This window comes from Patiria miniata, unplaced genomic scaffold, assembly GCF_015706575.1.
Source record: "Patiria miniata isolate m_02_andy unplaced genomic scaffold, ASM1570657v1 HiC_scaffold_9, whole genome shotgun sequence".
NCBI classification, from domain to species: Eukaryota; Metazoa; Echinodermata; class Asteroidea; order Valvatida; family Asterinidae; genus Patiria; species Patiria miniata.
Genome location: NW_024037076.1, coordinates 19,699,171 through 19,724,534, shown reverse-complemented (window position 1 = coordinate 19,724,534; position 25,364 = coordinate 19,699,171). Strand labels below are relative to the sequence as shown.

At 40.6% G+C, this 25,364-nt stretch overlaps 1 protein-coding gene across 1 annotated transcript in view; it reads right to left on the bottom strand.

Annotated features, from left to right (window-relative positions):
* Positions 1–25,364, bottom strand: part of LOC119720074 (ATP-dependent RNA helicase DHX29-like) — a 29,294-nt gene that overhangs the window by 3,089 nt on the left and 841 nt on the right. Inside the window, exons 2-26 of the mRNA XM_038189597.1 lie at positions 24,683–24,876; positions 23,233–23,362; positions 22,012–22,157; positions 20,939–21,061; positions 19,818–19,944; positions 19,367–19,591; positions 17,055–17,226; positions 16,164–16,287; positions 15,443–15,544; positions 14,621–14,758; positions 13,204–13,299; positions 12,640–12,801; positions 11,582–11,707; positions 10,487–10,630; positions 9,724–9,900; positions 8,849–8,995; positions 7,817–7,855; positions 7,248–7,337; positions 6,745–6,881; positions 5,694–5,867; positions 4,506–4,634; positions 3,733–3,808; positions 3,286–3,510; positions 2,486–2,622; positions 689–779 (exon numbers count right to left, since the gene is read on the bottom strand). Coding sequence (XP_038045525.1) covers positions 689–779; positions 2,486–2,622; positions 3,286–3,510; positions 3,733–3,808; positions 4,506–4,634; positions 5,694–5,867; positions 6,745–6,881; positions 7,248–7,337; positions 7,817–7,855; positions 8,849–8,995; positions 9,724–9,900; positions 10,487–10,630; positions 11,582–11,707; positions 12,640–12,801; positions 13,204–13,299; positions 14,621–14,758; positions 15,443–15,544; positions 16,164–16,287; positions 17,055–17,226; positions 19,367–19,591; positions 19,818–19,944; positions 20,939–21,061; positions 22,012–22,157; positions 23,233–23,362; positions 24,683–24,876 — 3,431 coding nt within the window. The remainder of the gene's footprint in view (positions 1–688; positions 780–2,485; positions 2,623–3,285; positions 3,511–3,732; positions 3,809–4,505; positions 4,635–5,693; positions 5,868–6,744; positions 6,882–7,247; positions 7,338–7,816; positions 7,856–8,848; positions 8,996–9,723; positions 9,901–10,486; positions 10,631–11,581; positions 11,708–12,639; positions 12,802–13,203; positions 13,300–14,620; positions 14,759–15,442; positions 15,545–16,163; positions 16,288–17,054; positions 17,227–19,366; positions 19,592–19,817; positions 19,945–20,938; positions 21,062–22,011; positions 22,158–23,232; positions 23,363–24,682; positions 24,877–25,364) is intronic.

Here is a 25,364-nt window from a genome sequence, read left to right as displayed (position 1 = left end):
GCTGGAGTTGACATGTGTTTGACTTTTGCAAATTCACAGTGCAGATTCTTGCCTAGATATCGAAAAATCATGTTGATATTCACATTCAGTTGAGTACAAACCATTATAATGTATTAAAGAAAAGCCACTCACAGTATATCCCAAAATATGTCCTTTACACTAAACAGATGACTTTAGAAACACAGAATGTATTTAATTAATCAAAGGGTTTTTCTAAAATTTTGAAACAGTTTTTATGAAGAGACAATTTTCCTTTCCCTCATCACAACACATTTTTCCTTTTTTGTGTGAAAACAGAACAATTTGTTTGATCCATGGAGTGTCTGTAAAAAAACAACTGCGCAAGTTTCATTGGTTTCATTAGCAGAAATAAACAAGAATAAGTGTATTATTTTGAATGATGATTTTCAATTTGAGATGAATACAACAGATAAATGTTTTCGAGAGGCAATTTAACCAAATCTACTATCAATCTGGAAATAGAGTACATTTTGTACTAACCTTAACACTAAAACTCATTGGTACACTTTGTGCATTTTGCATATTGTTATTTCCAAAGAGAACATTGCCATGATGCCGGGAATAGAAGGGTAAAACTAATATTGTGCATTTTCTTTACTACTGGAAGGCCAATTTTAATATGATATCATCTTTAGGGCAAGATCCACATTTGATTAACTATGCTCACCTTAATTGACAGCAGTGTGGTTCTACTGAGAAAGTTATGGTAGCAGTAGGACGTCTCAGCAACTCTCCCTCGATCTATAGCCTCTTCCCAGCTGAATGCAATGAAAATGACAAATTTAAAGATAAACTACCTCATTTGGGAGAATAAGGAATCTGTAAATACCCCAGGGAAGAGATCAGAGACACTTATTCTACCCCAAAAGGGAGACAATTCTATATTTGACTTCACTTAAACCATTTCTTTTAGACCCACATGACATGAGAAAATGCCCTACGTTTTTGCAAGGACCTCCAAAATATAACATAAGAAACTGCCATTCACTGCCTTTTAAAAAGGTCAGAAAGATGCATTTCTTTCTATACGGATAATGTCTTTCTCTCAGATTCAAAAAGTCTGATTTCAGACTAAAGTCTGAAAAAAAATTCATGTCTGGATCAGTCTAAGGACTTCTGCAGGGTGGGCTAATTGTTCTCACGACAAAGTGACAAAATGACAAAATAGAGATTCAGACAGGTCATTTTGAGCATCAACTTGCATAACGCGCATCGGCTGCGTCATATTTCGAACACATTTTAATCAACAAGCGCGCGTGTTTGGAACATTTTCAACACTGCGCAAATCATGCTAGATTGCATAAAATACGCAGTTGCAGTTCTCCTACAGAGATGGCTGAGAGACCTGTTGTGAATGTGCACAAATCCCCATCGTTTTCGCATGAGCATCAAGCATCATCCAGAGCCCATTTCCTCCATTCGTCTGGTGCTCATTTGAAGTCGCTTCAGGATGGTGTATGGTTTGAACATATTTAAAATGAGGGGTGCCTACTTGTTGCTATACATTTGCATATCAGTGCGGGGACGCAGTGTGTCAAGAGCTTTGTTAGTATTCAAAAAAATTGCCACCTACTATTCAATTTAGTCTAGTTTTGTTTAGAAACAGATCGTTCTAGTCTTTCTCCAACTCCATAATGTCAATTTGCAGTTAACAAGGCACTTGCATGTTTGCTTTTTTCTTCAGGAAACTTTCTCTACACAACTTGAGAGAAAAAAAACGAAGAAAAGTAAGCAATGTTGATTTCTGGTGTTGCTTAAGCAGTCATGCAACGAGCCTCATGCTTGACTGATCTGAACCAACACCACACAGTTTGCCTCATAAAAAAGCCAGGGCAATGGAAAGGAATAATTAAGTTGTTTTGATCAAGAAATTTATGTTTCAAACTCCTGCAACTGAGTATTCAAAAGTTGTAATTTTTTTTGAGCTGTGCCAAAAGTTTAATTAAAATCTTAGCAGGTATAATATCCAATATGCATTGCCAACTTGCTTCTCAATGTGCATCAACACATAGCTTATTCACACGAAAACAATGCAACCAAAGTCCAAAACAAAAGAATCCTTACCAAAAGTGATTTATTTGTTCCTTTTTTTTCAACAAGTCAACGATATATGTGTACTCAATGACTGTGTATTCATGACTTGAATGTCCCTTCATTTTAATGCCTGTAACTGTCAGCCTTGAACCTTGTTCAGGTCAAATTTGGTAGAGCATACAGGAATACACGATGTTAAACTGAACACGTTGAACTGAACAATGCTGTAGGAAAACGGGCGCTAGTACTTGCTCTCGACATTCACAGATTACGGGCACAATTTGGAGATTCGGGGTTGCAATTAAGCCACCTGCGCATGTTGATTTTGTGCCCTGGAAAGTACTTCTTATCGTACTGAAAAGTGATTGGGTACATGTTGATTAACAGCTATCATCTAAGTTATCGCATACAATGATGAATGAAATCTCACCCAGCATAGACCTTGTAGACAGTGATGTGGTCCGAGTTGGCAATGGCTAAGGCTTTCTTGGCTGCGTCTGCCTGTTGTCTTTTACCCATGGGTACAATGAAGGGCTGCTTGTCTGTCATGGCTGCGGCTATCACGGCCTGTTGGTTACAACCAAATCAAGTAAAGTGACAAATTAGAAGTGCATACCATGTACATAGAGTTTTTATCTATGAAAATGAAGCTCATAACTTTCATATTTTTTTTTAATTCTCGGCCTGGGTCATATGTGAGTAGAGTTGTTTGTTGATTCTCTCCTGTGCCACGAGGGTTTTTCTCCGGGTTCTCCGGTTTTCCTCCCTCCGCAAAAATCAACACTTTCAATCTGGCTGAGCTCCGTGGTCAGACATGGGTCGTACGGTGGCAGCCGGCCTAAGGCACCTTTACATGCGGTCGGCTTGACTACATTGTACCTGCATCCTACGCAACTCAGCTTCTGCTACGAGTAAGGATGATTAGCCCCCAAAAAATTACATATTAAATTTCCTAAAATGCTGATCTAAGAGACTGTTTTTCTTGTCAGAAATAGGCTGGTGGCTTTAAAAAAGCACCACTTTTATTCAAAAAAACACTTCCTAGTACTTTATTCAAGAAAACAAATCTTAATTCAAGAAAATATTTCTTAGTAACGACATTTTTTTTGCATGAAACAAGAATTATTTTCTTCCATTAACCCTAAATTTTACCCTTAAACCTGAGTAAAAAATAGATTATTTGAATTCAAATGTCTTACAGAATATTTAGGCTTTTAAAATTCCACTCACCACAGGCTCCAGACAGCCAAAGACAGCAGCAAACAGTAGCATCTTGCCCACCCTGACGTTGACGGGTAATGCAGCCAGGTGCTCCCCCAGGGGTGTCAGGGTAGGGACCTCAGCCTTACATGCCCCTACCTCTCTCAAGAGGTTCATGGCGGCCCGTACTGTGTTGACTTGGGGAGCATCCAGGCACTGATGTAAAAAGTCTTCTGGTGATCCGAGATCACATTTCTGAAGAAAACAAACCACCACATTCTTTTTATTAAATAAAGCACAACGACACGATGCTAGCAATATCAACAATGCTGCAAGCTTGGGAAATGGCAACTGGGATCACTTGGAGAAGATACAACTTTTTTACAAATCCTTGAATGGCAAATTACAAAGTTCAGAGGTTTTTTCCAAGACAAATTCTATCATAAGTAACAGTCCAGAGGAACATATATAACTCACCATAATGTGAAGGCACAGATCTTCGAGGGGAACTCGCAGAATCTCAGGAGGGGAATAGGACTTGAAAGATTCATATCTGTTTGGTATAATGAAATAAAGCAATTATTTCATCTAAAAAATACTCAGGGATATGTTCTGAAAATATACAGGAAATTTGAGGTATAGGTGTATACAAATACATGAACAGCACACATGTTAATTAAACTAACAAAAAAGCCTCAAATCCTGTAAATGCAGGAGGAGTAACATTAATAATAATAAAGTCTAATATAGCGCACGTATCTACCAACAATTAGGTACTCAAGATGCTTGAAATTATGTATATTATTAAAGAAAGGTAAATAAAGTTTATGAGAAATATGAGACCCATTATGTAGCACCTTATAAGGGTTTACAAGGTGCTGCGGCGCATATTGCAGCCACTGCCAGAAACACCGGGGCAAACCCCTTGTCTTAGCGACAAGTGTTACTGGGTTCTTTAATGTGCATTACGCAACACACGGGACCTACGGCTTTACGTCCCATCCGAAGAACGAAGCAATAATGGTTAAGTGCCTTGCTCAAGAGCACAAGCACCATGTTCCCACGGTCAGGATTCGAACCCATGTAACACAGCACACAAGTCGAACACCGTAACCATTGGACCACAGCACCCCATACATTGCTGAATACTTGGATCATTTTAGTGCTAAGTCACTTGTGATTTACATATAACCAGATTTGTGACCGGAGTTGTGATGGATTTAATACTGCAACCCTGCAGTTTGACTCACTGTTGTTTGGTGTAGAGCCTGAAGCAGAATCCCTCTCTGACCCGGCCTGCTCGGCCCTGTCTCTGCTTGGCGCTAGCCTTACTGATGTGAGTCTCCACCAGAGCGCTCAGTTGACTCATCTCATTGTACCTGCAAAATAGCTCAGTTTGTCTAAATCTCTTCACAAACACAGACCAACAAAAAGTATGTGTGTTGCTGGTCATCACTGACGAAACGGCTTTAGCCTTCTTTGGCACAAATTGACTGAGAATTAAGGATGCGATGTTTACACGTTTAAACGTTTACACAAAAACAATTCACATACATCCCTATGAGAATTGTTTTCGTTTTGCTGAAAGAGCACTTACTTTTTTGTGATCCGTGGACAGAACTTTAAAACAGTGTTTGTGTTCAAAATTACGTAACTTGAAAAGTACAGTCGGCTCCCGTTATAACGAGGTCCGATGGACTTTCACAATACTGTCGTTATAGCCGGAACCTCGCTAAAACCGGAGCGCAGTTTTCCCCATTCGTTGTGCACAAGGTACGGTACATGTGCGTGCGTGTTTTAATCGTGTAGATTTTGAAAGTGCTACAGGCCAAACTTCATTCAAAAATTGGTCCTGCCATTTGGGTATTGTTTTTTTGACTCACCCTGTATTTGCCAAACATTTACAAAATTACATGCAAAGTCACATCCTTACTGAGAATATTTCCATTCCCCCTGGATGGGATGCCAGTCCATCACAGGTTACTCCCAAGCTAATGCCGATATATTTATACTCCTGGGTGGAGAGAGGCAATTGGAGGTAAAATGGCATTCCGAAGGACACAACTTATGACCAGCAGCTGGATTTGAACCCTTGACCCTCTGATGTCGAATAACAAACCCTTACGACTCAGCCACTCTCCCCATAAACTTGACATAAAACTGTTTAAAAATACTGCATGGCTAAAAATGATTTTCTTACATGTCTTAACATAAGAAAAAAAATTGATTCACAAAAAAAATTTTCAATGGAGACACAAAAACTTTTTTTGAAATAATTTTGTTCTCTAGTTTTCAGAAAACCATTTTTACAGTGTGCTGTTTATAGATCTTGACAAAAACCAAAAATACAGTTTTGCTAATTCTCTGCTTGCCTTAATGTTTCTATTTGAACTAAGACCATTTATCACGATGCTTAATTAAACAGCATCTTCACTGACCTTGTTTCTTTCACTTTCCCTGCGTCGATCACAAACACCGCGTCGGGAATGGTGATCCCCGTCTCCGCTATGTTGGTCGCTATGACGACCTTGCGAACTCCAGAGGGCGGTATTTCAAAGGCCGAGCTCTGATCCTCTGAGGAGAGGACTGAATGTAGCGCCAGTATTCTATACCTGATGGAAATGGAGGATAGAGATTGAAATCTTCAAGATACTTTAGGAGGCGGGGGGGGGGGGGGGGGGGGGGATGTGATTGAGAGTAGGAGGGGGTGAGGGGGTTTAGTACAAACATCCTGTTTGGATGATCCTGTGTCATATTTAACGCTGGGCCAAATATGTTGGGGATACATCATCCCTATTTTCCCAGGGAAAATGAAAAGGATAAATGCAAGGGCTGTGCATCGGAACCAGGTGGAACCCGACTGATGATGTCAGGAAACCAGTTCCAGATAAGGGGATCCGGTACCCGAAACCAACAAATTACAAATTACTTATTACCTTCTCAGACAATGAAAAAGAAAGGTTTTAATGTCATTTGAGGGGAATTTTCAAAATGAAAACCAGGCTACATGGAAAACCAAAACAGATTTTTTCTGCATTTTAACACGCGACAGATGACTCTCGCGAAAGTTGCAGTTTACACTGTAAAGCTAAAAAAATTCCGTCAGATGACTTCCAGGATTTGAATTTTGAGGTTGGGTTTCTTATACGGGTACCCGAGTACCCGTGTTTTACTTGAATAGGATGTTTCATAAGTTTGTGTTTGACATAATTTGTGAAAGCAGACACTATATCAGTAAAAGTAATATAATTCAGATGTAGTTAAAGCTTCAAAAATCAGACAAGCCCAATTTTATGTCACACAGTGACCAAAGAATGGCTAACTTTTGATTGACTCATTACCAGAACTCTGGCAAAGATAGACATATCTAAACAAACACTGTCTATCCTAACAATCACTTGTAATAACTACCAAAAGTGATATCCGTTAACATGGTGTAAACGATCTAGTAAAATAAAATTGGTGAATACAGTTTTCAGAATGACTAACTTGCTCGACGGAAATCTGGAATCACTCTGCAGTAGTTCGTAAAGTTCTTGAATGTTGGCTAGGCCAGGCATGAATACTAACACAGCACCACCTATACTTCTGTAGGACGAGTCTTCACCCAGAAAGAAGATTAATTCCTGTACCAACAACAAAAACTTAAAAATAATTACAGCAACAACATGTTCACAGACCAAAGTCTACTGTTCATGCGTGCAGTTCACACACTGATGAAAGTCTGGTTCATACTTGGCGCGAAAGCAAACGTGAACACAAACTTGTGACATCACAGCAAGTATTCAAACTGCCAATTCACAAAAGTTGAACACGTTTCAAGTCCGGCAATTTCCCAGCGAGTGTTTCCTGTTGTCATGTTTGCTTTGTGTCCGCATTCATGTGACGTATGAACCGTCCGTTATTTCGAAAAATCAATATGAATGAAACAAATGTGCTAAGAATTAACAGGGAAAAAATGACAGTTTTGAAACAGATACACAAACTCTCACCATAATGAGATCCATGTTAATTCGGTCCCAGTTTAGTCTGGTCAACACCTGCCTGGTCCTTTTGCTGTAGGAGTCTGGGTCCAGACCGCTCTGTCAAATTTTAAAATCAATTTATAGATTAAGTCAACAGAATTAATGACAGTTTGTGGTTTTACCTCGGTTTGTGGTTTTACCTCGGTAATTGGTCCGTAGAAGCCGTTTTTGAGGTATAACTACTCTCACACAACTGTATCACGCTTTTTTAAGTCGAGGTTGCACGCATTTTAGTAACCCTATTAGTTACATTGCAGTGCATACATACCACCTGCGTGCAAGCCTGCTTCTACCTCAAAATGGCATCTTACATTGCTTGCTGGATTTAGTGCCCCTTGTGAAAGACCATGATGGTAGAGCGGTGGCGAAGTATTCCATTAGTTGAAGGTTTAATTCCCACCAATTCCATTAGTTGAAGGTTTAATTCCCACCAATGTCAATTGCTTTGCTTGACCTCATACATACAATTAGACTCTCGACTTATTCTAAATACAAGTTTAATTTTGTATTCACTAAATTTTTTTTAAAAATCCTACCTCATCTAGAGTAGATATATCCTGTGTTTCCCAGCTTACCTGCAGATAAAACAGAGAGAATGTTGGAACAATAAAATGTTGGAAGAGACTTTACATCACCGTTTTTTTCCCCAAAGTGTGGTTTCCAGAATACTGCATTTTTGCAAATATGGGACACATCCAAAATCTGAGATTTTACAGAAAAGCTATATTTAAGTATATTTAAATTATGATTACCAAAAAGTCACTTCCTTCGGGGTGAACAAAAATAGATGAAAAATATCCCACCAGACCATTAGACATCGTACTCTAAATATTTCTGCGTACCTGACTTGGATGTGTCTTTGCATGTAATATAATACTGTGTTTTTTTAATGAAGCGCACGTATCCATTAATACTGGTGCTCAAGGCGCTACATCATTAATACCCTGCTCATTGGGAAAATGAAACATTCCAAATACCATCTCAGCTCCGTGGGGAGTATGGGATTTATGCATGAGTCTTCCATATAAATTGAAAACGAGGTAAAATCTTCGTTTTTGAAACTTGCGAAAAAAACAACGACATAAAGTAAGTTAAAAATTAATAACAGTCTGCTCTGATGAATAATTCAAAATTTTTGATTAAAAACACCCTGATGTTTTAAGCCACATTTCAAAAAATTGAAAGTGAGGCTAGAATGCATAAATAGTCTGGCACCTCGTGAATAACGTCCTTACAGCTCGATGCTGCCATTTTGGCGCAAAGCAGCTAAAACCAACCACAATATACCATATCTGCCCTCATAGGTACCCATCTACTCCTGGGCGGGAAGAAGCAATGAGTGACAAAGTGCCTTGCCCAAGGACACACGCACCACCCAGGTTGGACTCGAACCCACACCCTGTAGAATTACCCACAGACCATGAGTTCCAGACCACGAGGCCACAGCGCTCAAAATCTTTTGAGGATATCGTGCAAAGGATATTTAAATAATGATTTTCTGCTATGGTTATTTCCCTCAGCGTAAAAGGAAATGATCAGCAAATATCACACTAGACCATTAAACTTACTTGGATGTCTTTCGTCTGTCCAGCCTTCCCAGTAACAGACACTGTGGTGTGTTCCTCCTGTGCCAGTGACTCAAACCTCATAGCGTATGGGGAGTCACTGTCTAGTACATACTTGGTTTGCTCTATCACGTCTTCTATGTGATGTACCTAAATATTAATTAAAAAATGGATTGAACAAGCTTTTAGGATGGATTTTATGCTGGGGAGTGCAAATCTGAATATTAGGGTCTGTTTCCTTGCAATTTAAGTTTGTAATGGTTGTCTTCTCAGAGCGTTTCCAGGGCCTGTGAGCAATATTTTACCAGCGTGCAACTAGGAATTCACACAAAAAAGAGGAAACGCCAACCTTACAAGACTCTGAGCAGTGTATTTCACTTTTTAATGGCACACAAGAGAAGTCAAAAAAGATAAATCTGCTAGGCCTAATTTCATGGCTCTTTAATACCATCAGCGAAAACTCCCTGCTTACTGTAGCAGAAAAATCTGTGCTTACGGTTAGCATATTTCACATAGCAAAGACTTTTGGCTTATGCGCATGCGTGTATCCCATAACTAAGGATTATGTACAAGCATTACGTTCACTGTGTGGACTTCCGTACAAAAGATGTCCACATAAACCAGGTAGCAGCGACATTGTGTGGACTTGCCCACTCTCTGGAAAACAGGTTCAGAGGCATTTTGGGGTTAGGTTTATGAAGAGAAACACTAAAAGGAATCATAGAAAAAAATGTGGGTTTAAACAGTTTTCACAGTGTGAGTAAAATGATTTTTTTTCACAGGTTTTTCTTAACTACACGAAAACAAAAAAATGTCCACACTAGGTATGTAACGTAAACATGGGTGTGCTTACAGGGTAAGCAGCCAGATGCACTCACCTGTACAGGGAACGTCCTGCCTGGAATGCTGACCACCGGACAATGCTGGAAGTATGCTGACAGCTTGGCACTCTCTACCGTTGCACTCATCAGCACCACCCGAAGATCATGCCGCAGCAGCAGAAGATTCTTGAGGATGACCATCAAGAAGTCTGATTGCACACTGCGCTCGTGGACCTGGTGAACATAGTCCGACGTCAAAATTGTTTTTTACCTTGTAAGTGTCAATATTTTTGTTTGGAGGACATCCATTCATGCGTAATATCAACTCAGGGTTCCCACATAAATATCGCCATGACTTTTCCAGGGCAAAATTAGGGCTTTCCACAACCAATTTCTATGCTATTCCAGTCTATGCTTTAAATTCCAGGATTTTCCTGGATTTATCCATGACTGTGTGAACCCTGTCAACTACAGTTGGTGTAAATTACTATTCCTGACGGAATATTTTACTAACCAATCACCACCGATCATCACAGGCTGAAACTGATACATCCTACAACTTTTAATGTTGGGTTGCAACTGCTATTGGAGAGCTTGCGAGATGGTTGCTGTATTTGGCTATGGAGCCATGATTATAGTGTAACTACATGCACTCTGTATCAATTTTTTTTTCTTAATGGGAATTTTGGTTAACGTGATAAACCAGAATAATTCTATAAATTAGTAAGAAAATTTCTCATTTGTTGAGAGTTCTATAAACTTGTAGGGGCACCCTCAAGTATTTTATACTGCCACTGAATTTCTTTCAATTAGTACAAACCTCATCCACTATTATGTGACTGATATCCTGCAACTTGGGATCCAGTTGTAATTTGCGTAGGAGCACCCCCGTGGTGCAGTACAGGAGCCTTGTGGTGGGGCATTGCTTGGACTCCATCCGGATCTGATATCCGCACATGGAATCCTGGATGAGGGAAAAAAGTAGAATGAGCGAGAAATTAGAATGAGGCAAGTCAATATTAGGAAATGAGTTATCAAATTGGTAAGGGCTTGTTCATCACTGTATGTTGGATGAGGACCACAAGCACATTTTGAAGGTAACAGTAAGTTCAACATCAACCCAACCAAGCTAATCAATTCAAGCCCAGCCCAGCCCAGCCCATCTCAACCCTACCAAACCTAACCCAACCAGATCGAACCCTACTCTTCCCTTCTCTACCTAACCCAACCCAACCAATCCCTGACCCATTCCGTCCCGAATGAAATCCACCAGATCTAATCCACCAGAGCCAATCCAACCATAACCAATCAACCCAACACAACTATATCTTATCAAACCCCATCCAACCCAACCCAACCCAACCCAACCCAACCCTACCCTACCCTACTTAGCTTAGCCCAGCCCAGCCCAGCACAGCGTAGCCAAGCCCAGCCCAGCAAAGCCCAACCCAGCAAAGCCCAACCCAGCCCAGCCCAGCTCAGCCCAACCCAGCCCAGCCCAACCCTTTTCTATCAAACCAAATCCAACCTTACCCAGCCCAGCCCTGCCCAGCCCCTGCCCAACCTTACTGAATCCCCTATTCCAAATTAACCTTACAGGCCCCCTATACCCCAAAATATCCACTTCAGGATTGTTAATGTTACAGGTACACATCCTTGTATCAACTTGCAGAAATTGGCTACGCACAAAGAATATTCACTTTAGAAAAAAGTTCTTAACTAATGTATGATGTTGTATTTTATTTACTAATATTTTCAGCAGCCATATTTGAAATGTATGTCGTTTTAACTCAGTGACAATGAATGCACAAGTATGCTCATGCATGTTCCTGTGCATATAAAGCACACAACTCAAAGATAGCTTCAATGTAAAACACTTTTTTGGTTTACTTTCGGTTCGCTCAGGTCTTCATACCTTTGAGCCTGGCCCCTTTTCCGCCATCTCCTGCGATACTCTTCTAGCCAGACTGGTGGCCGATATCCTCCTAGGTTGAGTACACACGATGCTGGCACGGCTAGCCTCTCCTGACATGACCAAATCCTGTCCCAAAACAATGACAAAAAATAAGGAAACTTTCCAAAATTAAGTGTTGCAGCAACAGGGTCTTTTAGTCAAGGGGATTCAAAGTTGAATTTGGCAAATGTAATGAAAAAAAGAAAAGAAGAAAATCTGGACGTCAGATATTTTTCAATGCTAAGGATATGTAGGATCATTTGCTTTTTGTGCATTTGTTTTCATTTGAAGCAAGAAAATTGCTCAAAGCTTTAGGAAGGCTGCACAACATGAACATGTTGAAGTTTCAGCTCAGTGGATTCTGTACAGTTTTGAAAAAAATCCCACAGAAACATGTGCAGAAGTTTTTGGGTCTCCTAACTGGATTCTGCTGCTAACGCACGTAAAAACAGAGCTTGCTGGCACCATATTATTTGTAAACCACCTTCAATGTAAGTTTTCTTCCAAATGATACCATGTCAGCGCCAGTAGTAGTGATTACGCCCTCTTGCGTTCGTGACCTTCGACCTTTTGTCTTGGTTCTATCATTTATCGCTCAATGTGCGTTCTCGCCTTTGTTCATTAAAGTCTCCCGTTATATCCGATAAGTCGATTACAGTTGCGGTTATTGTGTGTGTTGGATTGAACTCTTGTCCTTTACTGGCGCAGATAGAACAATTTGACAGGGTATTTGATGCCAGTCCTATCTTCACTTTGAGCAAGGTTTCTGCCATTAAATCTGAAGGTGTTTTTCTGGGTAATTGCAAATGATCCTACATGGTTTTAACTCTGGGCGCATTTTAAGAGTTGTAACCTACGAGTGGTTCGGTTGTTTCTCATTGGTTGAGTGTTTTTGCTACTTCAGATGTGAAGAAGGATTTACTGCACTTCTCAAATTGCCAAACCATTGAGAGACAACCCAACTAGTTTCTGGCAACGACCACCAAAACCCGTCCGTGACTACAGCTTATTTCTAATACCTCGAGGAGAAATTGTGGCACTTGGGTGCTTTTCCCGCTGCCTGTTTCTCCCGCCACAATGACCACCGGGCTGGTCTTGAGGCGATTCAAGATGGTGTCTCGATGCTGGTAGACAGGCAAGGCCTGGCGAATTGCCAACATCTCATGGTAGGCGGCTGATTTCTACAAAACAGAATTATACATTGCTGATTTTTTTCTCTCAAATCTTTCTGCATTAGGAAGTGCTAAATTTGGGGAAAAAATCTTTTCAAAATCAAGCAAGTGTAAGATTTCAGTTTTATATAGCGTGGGAGCTTGGTAAATAGCTAAATAACGGCTGAACAGTGATGGTGAATGGACAAGTAAGAAATTTGGCTCTCTCTCACAAAAATACAAGAGGTTTAGTCATTCTGGATAATTCATTCTGTGAAAACTATTTGGGGGCAAATTGATAAACCATACAAAATTGTGATGCAACATAAAAAAAAAGGTATGGTTCATTTTGGAGAATTTCTGGTCTGTAGGTTTGGGTTTTGCGATCGATATTGCAAAATATTAACAGCATGTAGACAAATTGCTACTGACCTGTCTTCGTTGCATTATGGTGCGTAACGTTGCTCCAGTAACTGTGGGCTTGCTTGTACTGCCTGGGGCAGCTTTTGAGGTAGACTGCCTTTCATCCTACACATAGATGAGCATTACAAAGAAACTTATCTGAATCTGCTAACTTAGTATTTATCTTTGTAATGTCACACGATGATTAACAGCCTTTTTATGGTCTCTGTCTGCAAGTACCCCTCAAAAGTTACCTAGGAAGAGTAAGGCGAGACCACTGAGAGGGTCATTCCAATGCATTGGTGATGGCGCCTGACACTAACATGGAGACGCTGTGGGTTTGTGCACATTCAGGATAAACGTAGTTGTACGTACTTTGCGTAATAGCCGCATGATTAAAATACAGCTGGCGGGTGTTAAGGCATATGTCCTATACAGGGCGAGTCAGAATGATCTGGACCCAAGTTCACCACTTTTTTGTAGCAAATAGAGTATATGAGAAAAAAACTGAGTGTTTCACATGAATGGTTATTACCTTGTCTTCCACAGGAATTTTGAATTTTTCACATTAGTGGCTGTGGTGAGGAGTTGTGCCATTTTCATTGAAGTGACTCATTTTCCAGTCTGCACACGGAATTCGTTTTGCCTTTTTTTATGTGTCAATAACTTCAAGTGAGTCAGTCACCATGACTAGGTTTTTATTTGTTATAACACTGCTTCACATTAGTACGCAATTTCAATAAATTTGTTGAACCATGGAACCGTTGTCAGAATGTTTAGCGTCAAATTTTTTAGCGTGTGTTCTTTGGTAGCGCTTTTCTTCAAAATGGTACAATGGATATACACTTGGTTTGATAATTGGTACATATTTTTAATGTTTTCTTTAATTGGGTCCAGATCATTCTGACTCACCCTGTACACGTATGGCGAGTTTAAATGAATTCATACCTGTAAGTTTTGAGATATTTCAATTTTTGCAATTTTTTTCCATGGTTTTGAAATGTTTATTTCCTTGACCCCGTTGCAGTACAGTGTATGTAGACAAGAGTCCAAGTATGGCTAAGCTATCGCCATACTTTTAACAAATAACCAAATGACCTTGCTACAACTGGTGGTATAATGTCGTGCCCACTCGTCCCACCATGTTTCAGCTGGGTCATACTTGTCGCGATCGTGAATGCCAATGTGAACGTGTGCCATTGCTGCACGATTTTGCGCTGTCAATTCGCCAAGGTTGAACATTTCAACTCGGGCGAATTTCACCATGAATATTTCATGACATTGAAATTGCTTCGCATTAGCATTCACAAATGCATGAGATTGTGTGGTTTGCATCTGTTAACACTGTCCATGACAAATCCGAAATGTTGTACAACCCAATGGTTTTTCAATATTGTAGTCAAATTTATGTATCTTTAATAACAATGCTATATTAAAAAAAACTCACCACATTCCCAATATGATCTTCCCAGGATTCCTCTACCTCCTCATTATTGGCTGCTGTACCCTGGTCGGTGCTTGCTCCCTCTGAAGGTGATTGTAGTTTTAGCTTCTTGAGCAGTTGAGCGACAAATTGATCCCTGGGCTAAAAACCCACAAAAAATACAGAATGACTCAATCTTGACTTCGCACTACGGCACGAAAAACTTGAAAAAAAAAAAAAATCAGTCAGTGTCTATTTTGAGTTTTTAAGAAATAAAGCAATTAAGTTGTCCTCTTTCATTTTACAATTAAAGTGTCCTCCTTTAATTACAAATAAAGTGACACATCAAAAACAGTGTCTTTCAGTGGATCAAGTTCAAAGCCCATTTATATGGCGGTCTAGTCAATTGACTTTGAAAACACAAACTTCATGTAAGAAGGTAGGAATGAACTGACTTTGGTATCATTTTAAATTCTAATATGCATTCAAAATAAAATTTACATTTTTGACCAGGCAGCTCACTGCTTGTGAGCTAAAAGTCACCTATAAACCGAGTAGGAAATTGGGTCAGTAAAAAGGCAAAAGGCGCATAGTCAAATATATGAGTCTGGAGGACTTGGTAAAAAAGGAAACTTGTTGAGTGGTTAAGACGTCTGCACTAGTAAGCAGGAATATGTGGGTTTGAGTCCCACTCCAGCCAACAAGGTTGTAACTTTTTTTCTTGCAGGCTCTCAGACAGCAATGATGATTCAGTGCTTTATGAAATTACATAGGTGAAGGGCAAGAACACAGTAGTGAAATTTGCGTAATTCAGGAGGAATCGTACTAAACAGGAACCCGCTTTACCTTGTTTTCCTCTGTCTTGATTTCTTCCTTAGCTTTATTTTCAGCATCTCTCCACTCCAACCACAACTCTTTATATGGGGGTGGCAGTAGTTGATGTATAGACTGTTTACAAAGAAATTAAAATACGGTACCACAGGACTAGTTTTTTTGTTAAATTTTTAAAGCCTGCTGAATCCAACAAAACCCAATAACTGAAACAGATGATCTTTTGTTCACTGCTTGCTACAACAATCAAACTGAAAAGTCTTTCCGTAGGCTCGTGTTGGATTCCTGCCGGATAGAGTTCAACAGACTTGCACAGAAGCTTTCTGAAAATTGTGCAAACTTTCAGAGATTTTTTTGGTAATTTTCAAAGGTCCTCAAAAAGTAGTTACATGTACTCTAACCCTTAAATTGTCAAATTTCAGCAAAATCCAACAGCTCAAGTTGATAGATTTCGTTGGATTCAGGACTTTGATCCTGCACTACAAGGGGCTGATTTTCTGAGGGAATAATTGTTGGGAAGTGTTGGACTCTGAAAGGAATTTACAAATAGTTGGAGCAGTCTTCCTGTCTCAAGTCAAGTCACAAGCTGTAGAAATGAACGGTGACAAAAAACAACAATCCTTTGTTATTGTTCATCCATTGTTATGACTGGACTTTTGACCAGACTTGTGACTGGCTTGTGGTGGACTCGACTACAACACCATCTTCATTAAAGGGCAAAGTCTTTCGGGCTTACTGTGGTCTTGGCAAGGTTCCAGAGTGCCAGCACACTGGCCACATGCTGTGCCTCCATTGTGGTCTCCGTCAAGATATCTGGCTTAACGATCAGCGGTGGTTCTTTCTTGCGATCGATGATCAGCCTTGCCAGTGCAGAAATAATGCCATCAATCAAGATTTTCGAAATAAGAAAACAAAGACATTACATCACATCTTATCAGAATTAAGAAGAAATATTAATATTAGTAATCATGATAATCTTTTAAACATCTTGGAAAAAATGCAAAATTATGTATTTGCAACAATCATTTACCTGTACGGCTATCTAGTCTGCTTGAAATGTTTCCTTCTGTTGAAGGTTTTTAACTTTCTTAAGTTGTAAAATGAGGTATTACTCACCCAGCAAATTCCAAACATTTTGCACAGCTAAATTTATGAAAATTCAGTGTTGTATTCAAAGATACCTATGCTGGATCACATGTACATCACATGGCTGGCCTCAAGTTAATCATGAGTCACTTTAAAAGTCCAGCAACAAAGTGAAGCCCTTTCATACTTCACATGAAAGTGAATTTGAAGCAAATTCAACGTCACAAAACATTCGCTGGGAAATTCCCTGAAATTGAATTGTGTTCAACTTTTACGAATTTGGAGCCTGAAAACCTGACGCAACACCACAAATTCTTGGTGGCTTTTGCGCGGAGTATGATCTCTTACAAGGGATGAACAATAAAGGGACCCCTTTGTTACCATTCATTTAAATTTCTTTTGAGTTGGCTTGTGATTGTCTTTTGAGAAACTCAAAAGGACTCGTGGATCACAAGAACCTAACACTGTGAAAATTATTCAACAGTAAAAACTATGTAGTTAACTTTGTTTAATAACTTAAATCGCATTATTAAATTCTCACTTGCACTTCCAATTGCCTCGGACCTCGGTTTTGTGGTACTTAGGAGCGGCAGTTTTGGGGAGGTTTTTCCGGCACCAGTCTATCAAGAACTGTTTTGGGGACTTGCCGGTCCAGTTCTTTTGGCTGTAGGCAAAGCTACGGACGTCTTGCTTGGGAGTTGCACTAGTAGAAGCTGTAAGTACGATACAAAAAAACTAAATCCTACAAAAATACAAAAACCTACAGTACTGTTGACGGTTTACATTTAAAATGTTTTGGAGAGTGTACGAACAGTGAACGTCAAGTTTGTGTTAAGGCCCACTTTACACAGGGCTGCGACCTTTGTACCACCTATGAGCGACCAAAAAATGGCCAGGACACTCAATGGTCGCCTAAACCCAGGGAAAATCCTGTTTCAATGTAACTGCTCCAGCGATCCTTGTGTGCCTCCCTTGAACCACCAAAACTGCATTTTTCGGGCATTTCCATGTCGAGCTACGAGCGAACTGTGCGTTCACTGAGGCACTTGCCTGCCTTCCCTGTGCTTCCCCTGTGCAACCTACGGCAACCGACGCGATTATAGGCAACATAGGCGACCCCAGAGCAACGTTTGGGCAACTATTGAGCCTCCCCTGTGCCTCCTCTGTGCCATCATCGGTGACCAACGGCAACTAACAGCGATCACTTGTCGACCATTCAGCCATGCTTCTGCCTCCTAAATGACCCTTGAGGCACAAGGGAGGCAGAAGCATCGCCCAGATTGACGGTAAAATTTGCAACAGAACGGATCTATTACGTGGCGACCATTGGCCGACTATTGTGCATCCATTCTGCAACCATGGCAATGCTTGTGCCTCCCTTCTGCCTCATTTGATCCACCTTTGAGCAACCAACCTCCTCGGCGATCTTTGTGCGACTGTTTTGAACATGTTCAAAAGTTTACGGCGACCATGGCGATGTCTGAACATCCTGTGTACCACCTTTGAACGACCTAGGCAACCATTCGGCCTCCTTTGAGCCTCCAACGGCAACCTGGCCAGTTTTATGGTCGCACAAGGGAGGCCCAAAGGTCGCAGCCCTGTGTAAAGGGGGTCTTACTGATTATGTCGAATGACTCAGACACACACTTTGATATAGCTTGGTAGGTACAAATCTGCAAAAGGACTTGGACTTTATAAATACCAAGACATTTCAGCGAATCTTTTTGTCCATAATCAAAAGCCCAATATTTGGACAAGTCTAGTTTCTCAGACTTAATTCATTCAACCCTCCTGCTGTTTGAACAGTCACATACAGTCAAAAAATCAATCCTCTTCCCCTGCTATGCCTTGTACACAGGCTAGTCACCAACAGTCAGATCATATTTCAAGCAAGCACTGCGACTAGTCAAATTCAGTCAACAGACAAAAACAGGCAAGCAGTAGGCACAGCTGCCTTATCAATCACCTACAGCCAAAGTATAGCTGTATCATAGTTACATAAACAGTCAAAGCCAGTCAATCCTGCTTTATGCAGGCTGGGAGCTCTTAACTCTTAAAAGTCACTTGACTGATTTTGACTGAAAGGACAACTTCGTACATATGGTATGTTTGCATAGGATGGTTAAGAAATTGTGATGCTTCACCAATGTAAAACAAAGTAGACACTGACAGCCAAATTTGAATAGGCAACTTGACGGAATAAGATGGTTGAGGAACAACTTCTCATAAGAATTCTATGGAACTAACATGGCAACACCACTTAAATTTCTGGTTTAAACATGTAAATTTGCTAGCAGAATGTCAATATTCCTAGAAAAATGCACAATAGACTTGTGTGGACAATCTATTTCAACTTCATCAAACAACAATAAAGTAAAATATTCAATGTCATCTTACTTCATTGAATCACATTCAAAATTCACCCTTTTATTTCTTGAAAGAAGTAACAAATGCATATCCAGCCTTGACTGTGTGCAGAAACTGCAGACGGCTAACCACAACAGCCACTGAGGGACACGTCTTGGATCACAAACATGTTTACCATATTTTGTGGTGTTTTTTTTTTTTTAATTTGTTATCTGTTCTGATTTTTATACATGTATGTATTTTTGTGTATTGTCCAACCATGTGTTTTAACCCGTGTCCTCCAGGGAGAACAGTTCTTTGACAATTGATGGGACTACCTTGGTAATAAAACATTAAATGAAAAAATAGATTTTAAAAACTCTTTATCATCTACCACCCTAGGTCTCTTCAAGCTCCAGAGCAGCAATACCTTTGTACTTTTGAAGAATCTTTGGTTTCATAACCAGAACAAATAAAAATAAAATTTGCCATCTTTTCTGACATTACCAGTTTTAGAAGATGATGATGATGCTGGTTCTTCTGCAAAGAGATTGAACATCCCGACATCTTCCTCTTCCTCCTGCTGTGTCTGTTTTCTCTTCTCCTTCTTTTTCCTTTTCTCAGACGAAGCTGCCGTCACTTCTTCGGAACCATCCTCCCGCACTTCGTCCCCTCGAAAGACTTCTTTAACCCTCGGGTCAAAGTCTGGATGCTCCTCGACTTGTGCCATCTCTGTTAAAAATAAACCGCAATTCGCACAAGGCTCCTGTTGGCTTGTTTTAAAAGACATATTTTGAGGATACTGAGGAAAAACAGGGATACTCAATACCTTGTCCTCAGACCTAATGGTAAAGTAGGACTGCGTGTGTAAGACACTGTGTCCTTTCACAGGAGCTCTCAAGATTGGTGACGAAGCACCGTACACTGTTTGTGCAATACACTTGATTACACACTTTACCTCTAGTAAGCCTGGCAATCTCCCTCCCTGCCTCTGTCTGTGATTTCTTGTCACCGCCCTGTTTGGCTAGACTAGCAGCTGCCTTGGCGTCCAAGAGTTGAGCTGTCAGCTTCAAGTAATACTCCGTCTAGATTATGACAGTCAACCAATGAAGCCATATAAATAAGAAATTGTAGAAAACACTAGAGCACATTAACGAAAGGGTCATTCCATGCCAACTTAACAAATTGGATGGTCACTGTCACAGTTTTTGTTACATGGATGGACTTCATGCACCAACAGTAGATGGTGTTTTATGCAGGCATGCAACTAAGAATTTAGGAAAAAAGAGGAAACTCTAAACCACAAAGACTTTGTACAGTGTTTTTCAATTTGAAGGCACGTGTGGTCTAGCGGTAGAGCACAGGATTCATGATCGTGAGGTTGTGGGTTCCAGCCCCGCCACGGCCATGCGTGTTGTGCCCTTGAGTAAGGCGCTTTACCTCAATTACTCCTCTCAACCCAGGTGTTAAATGGGTACCCGCATTATTCAATGCTGGGAAGGTAACAGACTCGCTGTGGAGGAGGTGTGGCGATCCCCCCACAGCAGCATATGAGTCTGGCCCAATCGCTAACGAAAGAGAGATGGGCACTCCGTTACCTGTTAACACAGGTTCGGCCTCTTTACTTCTTTTTTTTTCAATTTGTAATGACATTCCTGCGAAGTGCCTGTTTATGGAAGGGGCATACAACATGCGTGAACTGGTCAACTGCGGGTGCAATGTACGCACGGTAAATGTTATTAACTAATTTTATTTGAACTAAATTATTAATTAATGGTTAGTTAGGGGGTCAGATTGGCGTAGCGGTACTTTCCTTGCCTTCCACCGCTGTGAGCCGGGTGTGAATCACGCCTGGACCAATATGGGGATTGGGTTTTCATTCCGTGCCTGATTCCGTGGGTTTTCCCTAGAATATCATTCTGGGGTTTTCCTCCCAACACTAAAACTAAAATTTCCTTCCACATCTCCTACCAAGGGACGCCACTGGATATAAGTACAATGACTTTCGTGGCCTATCTCGGCCAATTGCCGAATAATCACGCAGATTAATAGTTTATCAATCAATCTACATAAACTCACTGGATCAGTGACCTCCTCTTGCTGCATGGGTTCTAGCTGTTCTTCCTCCTCCTCATCACTGTATGCTTCAGCATACTGCAAAATCCAGTTCTTCACATCAGCCTTGGGGCTCTTCGGTTTTGCCTTTGCCAAATTACGTAACAAAAAAAGAAATAAACAGAAAAAAGGAGGTGACTTCTGAAGATTTGGTGACCACCAACCTCACCAATCAGAATCAGGTGACCAACAATCGCTTGGGAGCAACTGGACAGTATCAGCTACCTGCTTAAGTCTGGTAAGCTGGGGACAACCACAAGGCCTTCTCCAGGTAGCAGTACGATGACCAATTGACCATGATGAAACTGGACGCCAACTTCCAAAGAAAGTTTAGCAGATTGTACTGATCTCAAATGACCTATCTATAAATGACCAAAAAGGGAGTGCCAACTAGATTTCTTATACAATACTCCCAAACCCTATTTGCTCCTTGCATAAGTACCCCTTAAACAGCCAGAAAGAGTTGGGGAAGACCTAGACTGGTTTCCGGTCCATCCACTGCATATTTCGAATGATCCGTTTCGAATGAAAGTTGCTAGGGGCGGAGATTAGTCTGGAAGATCATTGCAAGTTAAATTTGAAAGTATTCGCGCGCCAGTGACGCCTGACGCTCACGCGAAGACGCTTTGGCTATTAGCTTTGGCACATTCAGGAAGTTGTGTGTATGCCAACCAGTGTAGAACAGTACACACACGCTGTGTGTCCTGTCCACTGGGCTCTCAACAGTGGTAAAAGTGCACCCTCTTTTGTTGGCGCATGGAGCCTTCACACTGTTCAACTACCACATTGGGGGGCAGTTGAACCACCGAACATGTAAAATATGCTGGTATTCTGCGTATCACAAAAATGTATTAAGCATTAGTTTCTGCTAAACGGCTCAATGAAATTGGACCCTGTTTGAATGATTAAAAGTTGCACCCAAATCACTTGCCTATGGCTTGCAATTGAACATGCGGCTATTGAAGCGGCTACAGCCACATCCCATAGACCCGTGTGTTACTGATAGCCATAGCCAAGTAAGTCAGACATGGCCATACCTTCTCTTTAGTGGGGTCTGGTTCCCTTTTCCTTTGCCCAGCATCTTCTGTTCTCTGTTCCTCCCTGAATGGCATCCTGACTTTTTCCTTGGTGTCCTCCCGCCCCTCCTCAAGGAATGTGCCAGCAAATCCTGCTGGTAACTCATCTGGAATCAAACATAGACAGAATTAGCCAAGTACAATATTAAGCAGGTGTAATCAAGTCAATTACAAGTCAATGAATGAATACATACACACCTTCACAGCCATAACAGCCTGATTGTCTGATTCACATAAACACCTTATAAACACCCAGTCGTACCTTACCATTATGTGTGGACAAGGCATTGTGTTTCCCTTTGTTCCTATAATATAACAATTTCCCATAGATTAAGCACACAGAGTTACATTCGAAAACCATTCTCAACAAAAGATGTAAGTCTGAGGACAACAATGAATATGTTGTTCTCTCTTTGTTTTGCTGCATGTCCTCAGGATGTATGCAGTATGTACACACATACTTGTGCCATAATTGTGGGGACCACACATCAGTTTGTAACATAGGTTTTAGGGGACCTGGTGATAGTCAAATGTCCCCACAACTAGGCCAAATTTCGTTAAAAAAATCCCAAACTTCCTCACAATGCAGTCCTGGCCAGAGCACACATAAGCATCATTGATCTGGTTTTAGTGTACTTCCGAGGACCCATATGTTCCCTTCTGTTGTTCCTATTGTTCAACTTTTTCTTTACATGACTTAAAGTTTTGTCAACGAGAACCAAGGACTCAGGTCCTCAGGGTTATTGTTATCTCATGCAACCCTTTCTTCAAAGTCCTCAGACGTAAAGGATAACCGAGTACAGAAAAGCATCTTTATACTATATATTTGTTTGCACTGCAGCCATCTTTTGGGTGTGTTCTTTTTGAAGGGCTTCACAACATTACCCCCGTTCATCAGGCCACGGAAACATTTTCTGCAGAAGCTTGAGATCAGTACAATCTGGTCTCTACTGGTACTCATTTATACTCCTGGGTGGAGAGAGGCAATTGCAGTAAAGTGTCTTGCCCAAGAACACAACCACCACGTTCCCTGTCAGGATTTGAACACACGCACCGTCACACGTGAGTCAAACACCGTAAACAGTGGACTATGGCACTCCACAATGTAGGATAGCTTTTTGGGGATCTAGGATATTTGGCTTTACAAAAAAAAAATACAATAAAAACCCAAAGAGGTCTTACTATCTGGGAGGTTGAGGCACAGCCAGTCCAGTGCAGAATGCAAGTCACCGCCCTGACCAAGATTGTTACTCATAGCTGCTGTGATCTGCTCATGCTTGAAACCAACGTCAGATAATGCCATGTAGAGGTCCTGCACGGAAGAAAATAATGACATTGAGTACTAAAAACCAAGCAGATCCCAGCTGCAATAAAAGTGGTTTTTTTTGTAAATGTCTGAAAGTTCCAAGGGCAAAGGAGTTGGGGCTTTTCCCCTGCATAAATAGATCTCATTGTTGTACACGTATGTAGTTGAGTCCATCACTAGTCATTCTGTCTCTAATCCAGTCACAAGCTAATTAATCAAATGAAATGTAACCAAATTCTTCTGTAATTATTGTTCAAACCCTGTTACTTGTGCCTGGACTCACTTACTATTGACTGGACTTGTGATCGACTTAGGATGGACGTTACTTCCACACAGTTAGATCCCCATGAAAAAAAATACTTTCAATTTTCAGACACGGGGACGACCTTTGTGACAGCAATTATGTGCCGAGTCTAACCGATATGGGCCAAAATGATGGAGTAGGGTTTTCCTTGCTCCACTTCCCAGGTTTTCAAATTAACAACTGTTTTCTGATGAAAATCCTCATCTTTGAATGCATTGGTAAATTGATGCTACATGACATTTGAAATGGCTTGAAATATGGTGAACTTGGCTTAATCGGGTAAGAACCTGACAAGCAATAAAGTTATGGACCCCATGCAAGAAGAGTAGATGTTCACCTCTGGAAAGTTATGTTTGACACATACATTGTATGGTTTTAAAGCATACGCACTGCTGCACTAGGGTCCTACTAAAGCGCGTCAACAAGCGTCAACAAGCGTCAACAAGCCTCAACGAGCATCAACAAATTTTGTATAGGCTTTTGAACATTACAAACAGCTTTATATGGTAGAAAAAGCAATAAAGAACATCTTCTGCATATCAATTAAAGTTAAAATTATTTTAAAACTTGGTTTTTTGAACGCGAAATGTACGACGAATTTGTCGATAAAAGTTGGCCGCCATCTTGTTTATGTGTAGCTAGCCCTACTACGCATGCGTGAAGTGTACAGAGCCATACTACGCATGCGCGAAGTCTACAGCGCCATCCAAACAAGATGGCGGCCAACTTTTATCGACAAATTCGTCGTTCATTTCGCATAAAAAAACCCCAAGTTTTAAAATAATTGTAACTTTAATTGATATGCAGAAGATGTTCTTTATTGCTTTTTCTACCATATAAAGCTGTTTTTAATGTTCAAAAACCTATACAAAATTTGTTGATGCTCGTTGACGACCGTTGAGGCTTGTTGACGCTTGTTGACGCTTGTTGACGCGCTTTAGTAGGACCGCTGCACTACTATCCTGTGTAACATCTGACCTTTTAGTTGTGTTCTGAAATATCAACATAAAGACACAGCTTACAGTGAGTTTCTTAGCCGACATCTTCTTGGAGACAGGTCCGAGGCCGTCGGACAATTTCTTGTGCCTCAGGATCTCCTCTACAATTGCCTTCTCTATCTTAGCCGGTAACAAGACCTTGGCAATACTCTTGTCTTCTGTTGTGTTGGCATCTGCTCCCCCATCGGGCGTTTGGAACCTGTATTTCTTTGGGGCAACTTGTTTGGACCATGAAAACAAAATAACTCGATAAATAAAAGTCAGTCATTTGTCAATCAGGGGGCCAAGAGTAAAACTTGTTTTAGTATTTGATCATTGTGACTTTGTATTCAGGGGACGGGAATCAGCCTAAACATGTAATTTCCAAGTTTACTTCTCTTTAACAAGTTTTAGATTAAGTACAGCATACCCACATTCCTACATTTCCTATCGAGCCACGATAATTTATTATAATAATTTGTATATATGACGTTTGTGTTAAGTGTGCATGTCTAGAGGAAGTGCCAGTGCAACAGCGGAAAAAATTGAGGGATTTGTTCACTTCTGCCAGTTATAAGTTTTATTTAAACCGCACAACCTCGACTCCCTCGAGTAGGCACTTTCGGTGATTTTTTTTTCTGGCTCTAATATTGAACCTGGGTTTACTTTCAAGATGTCAGGCTGGCTTTAAGTTGAAAACCTTTTGCAGTTTTTGAAATCAGATGAC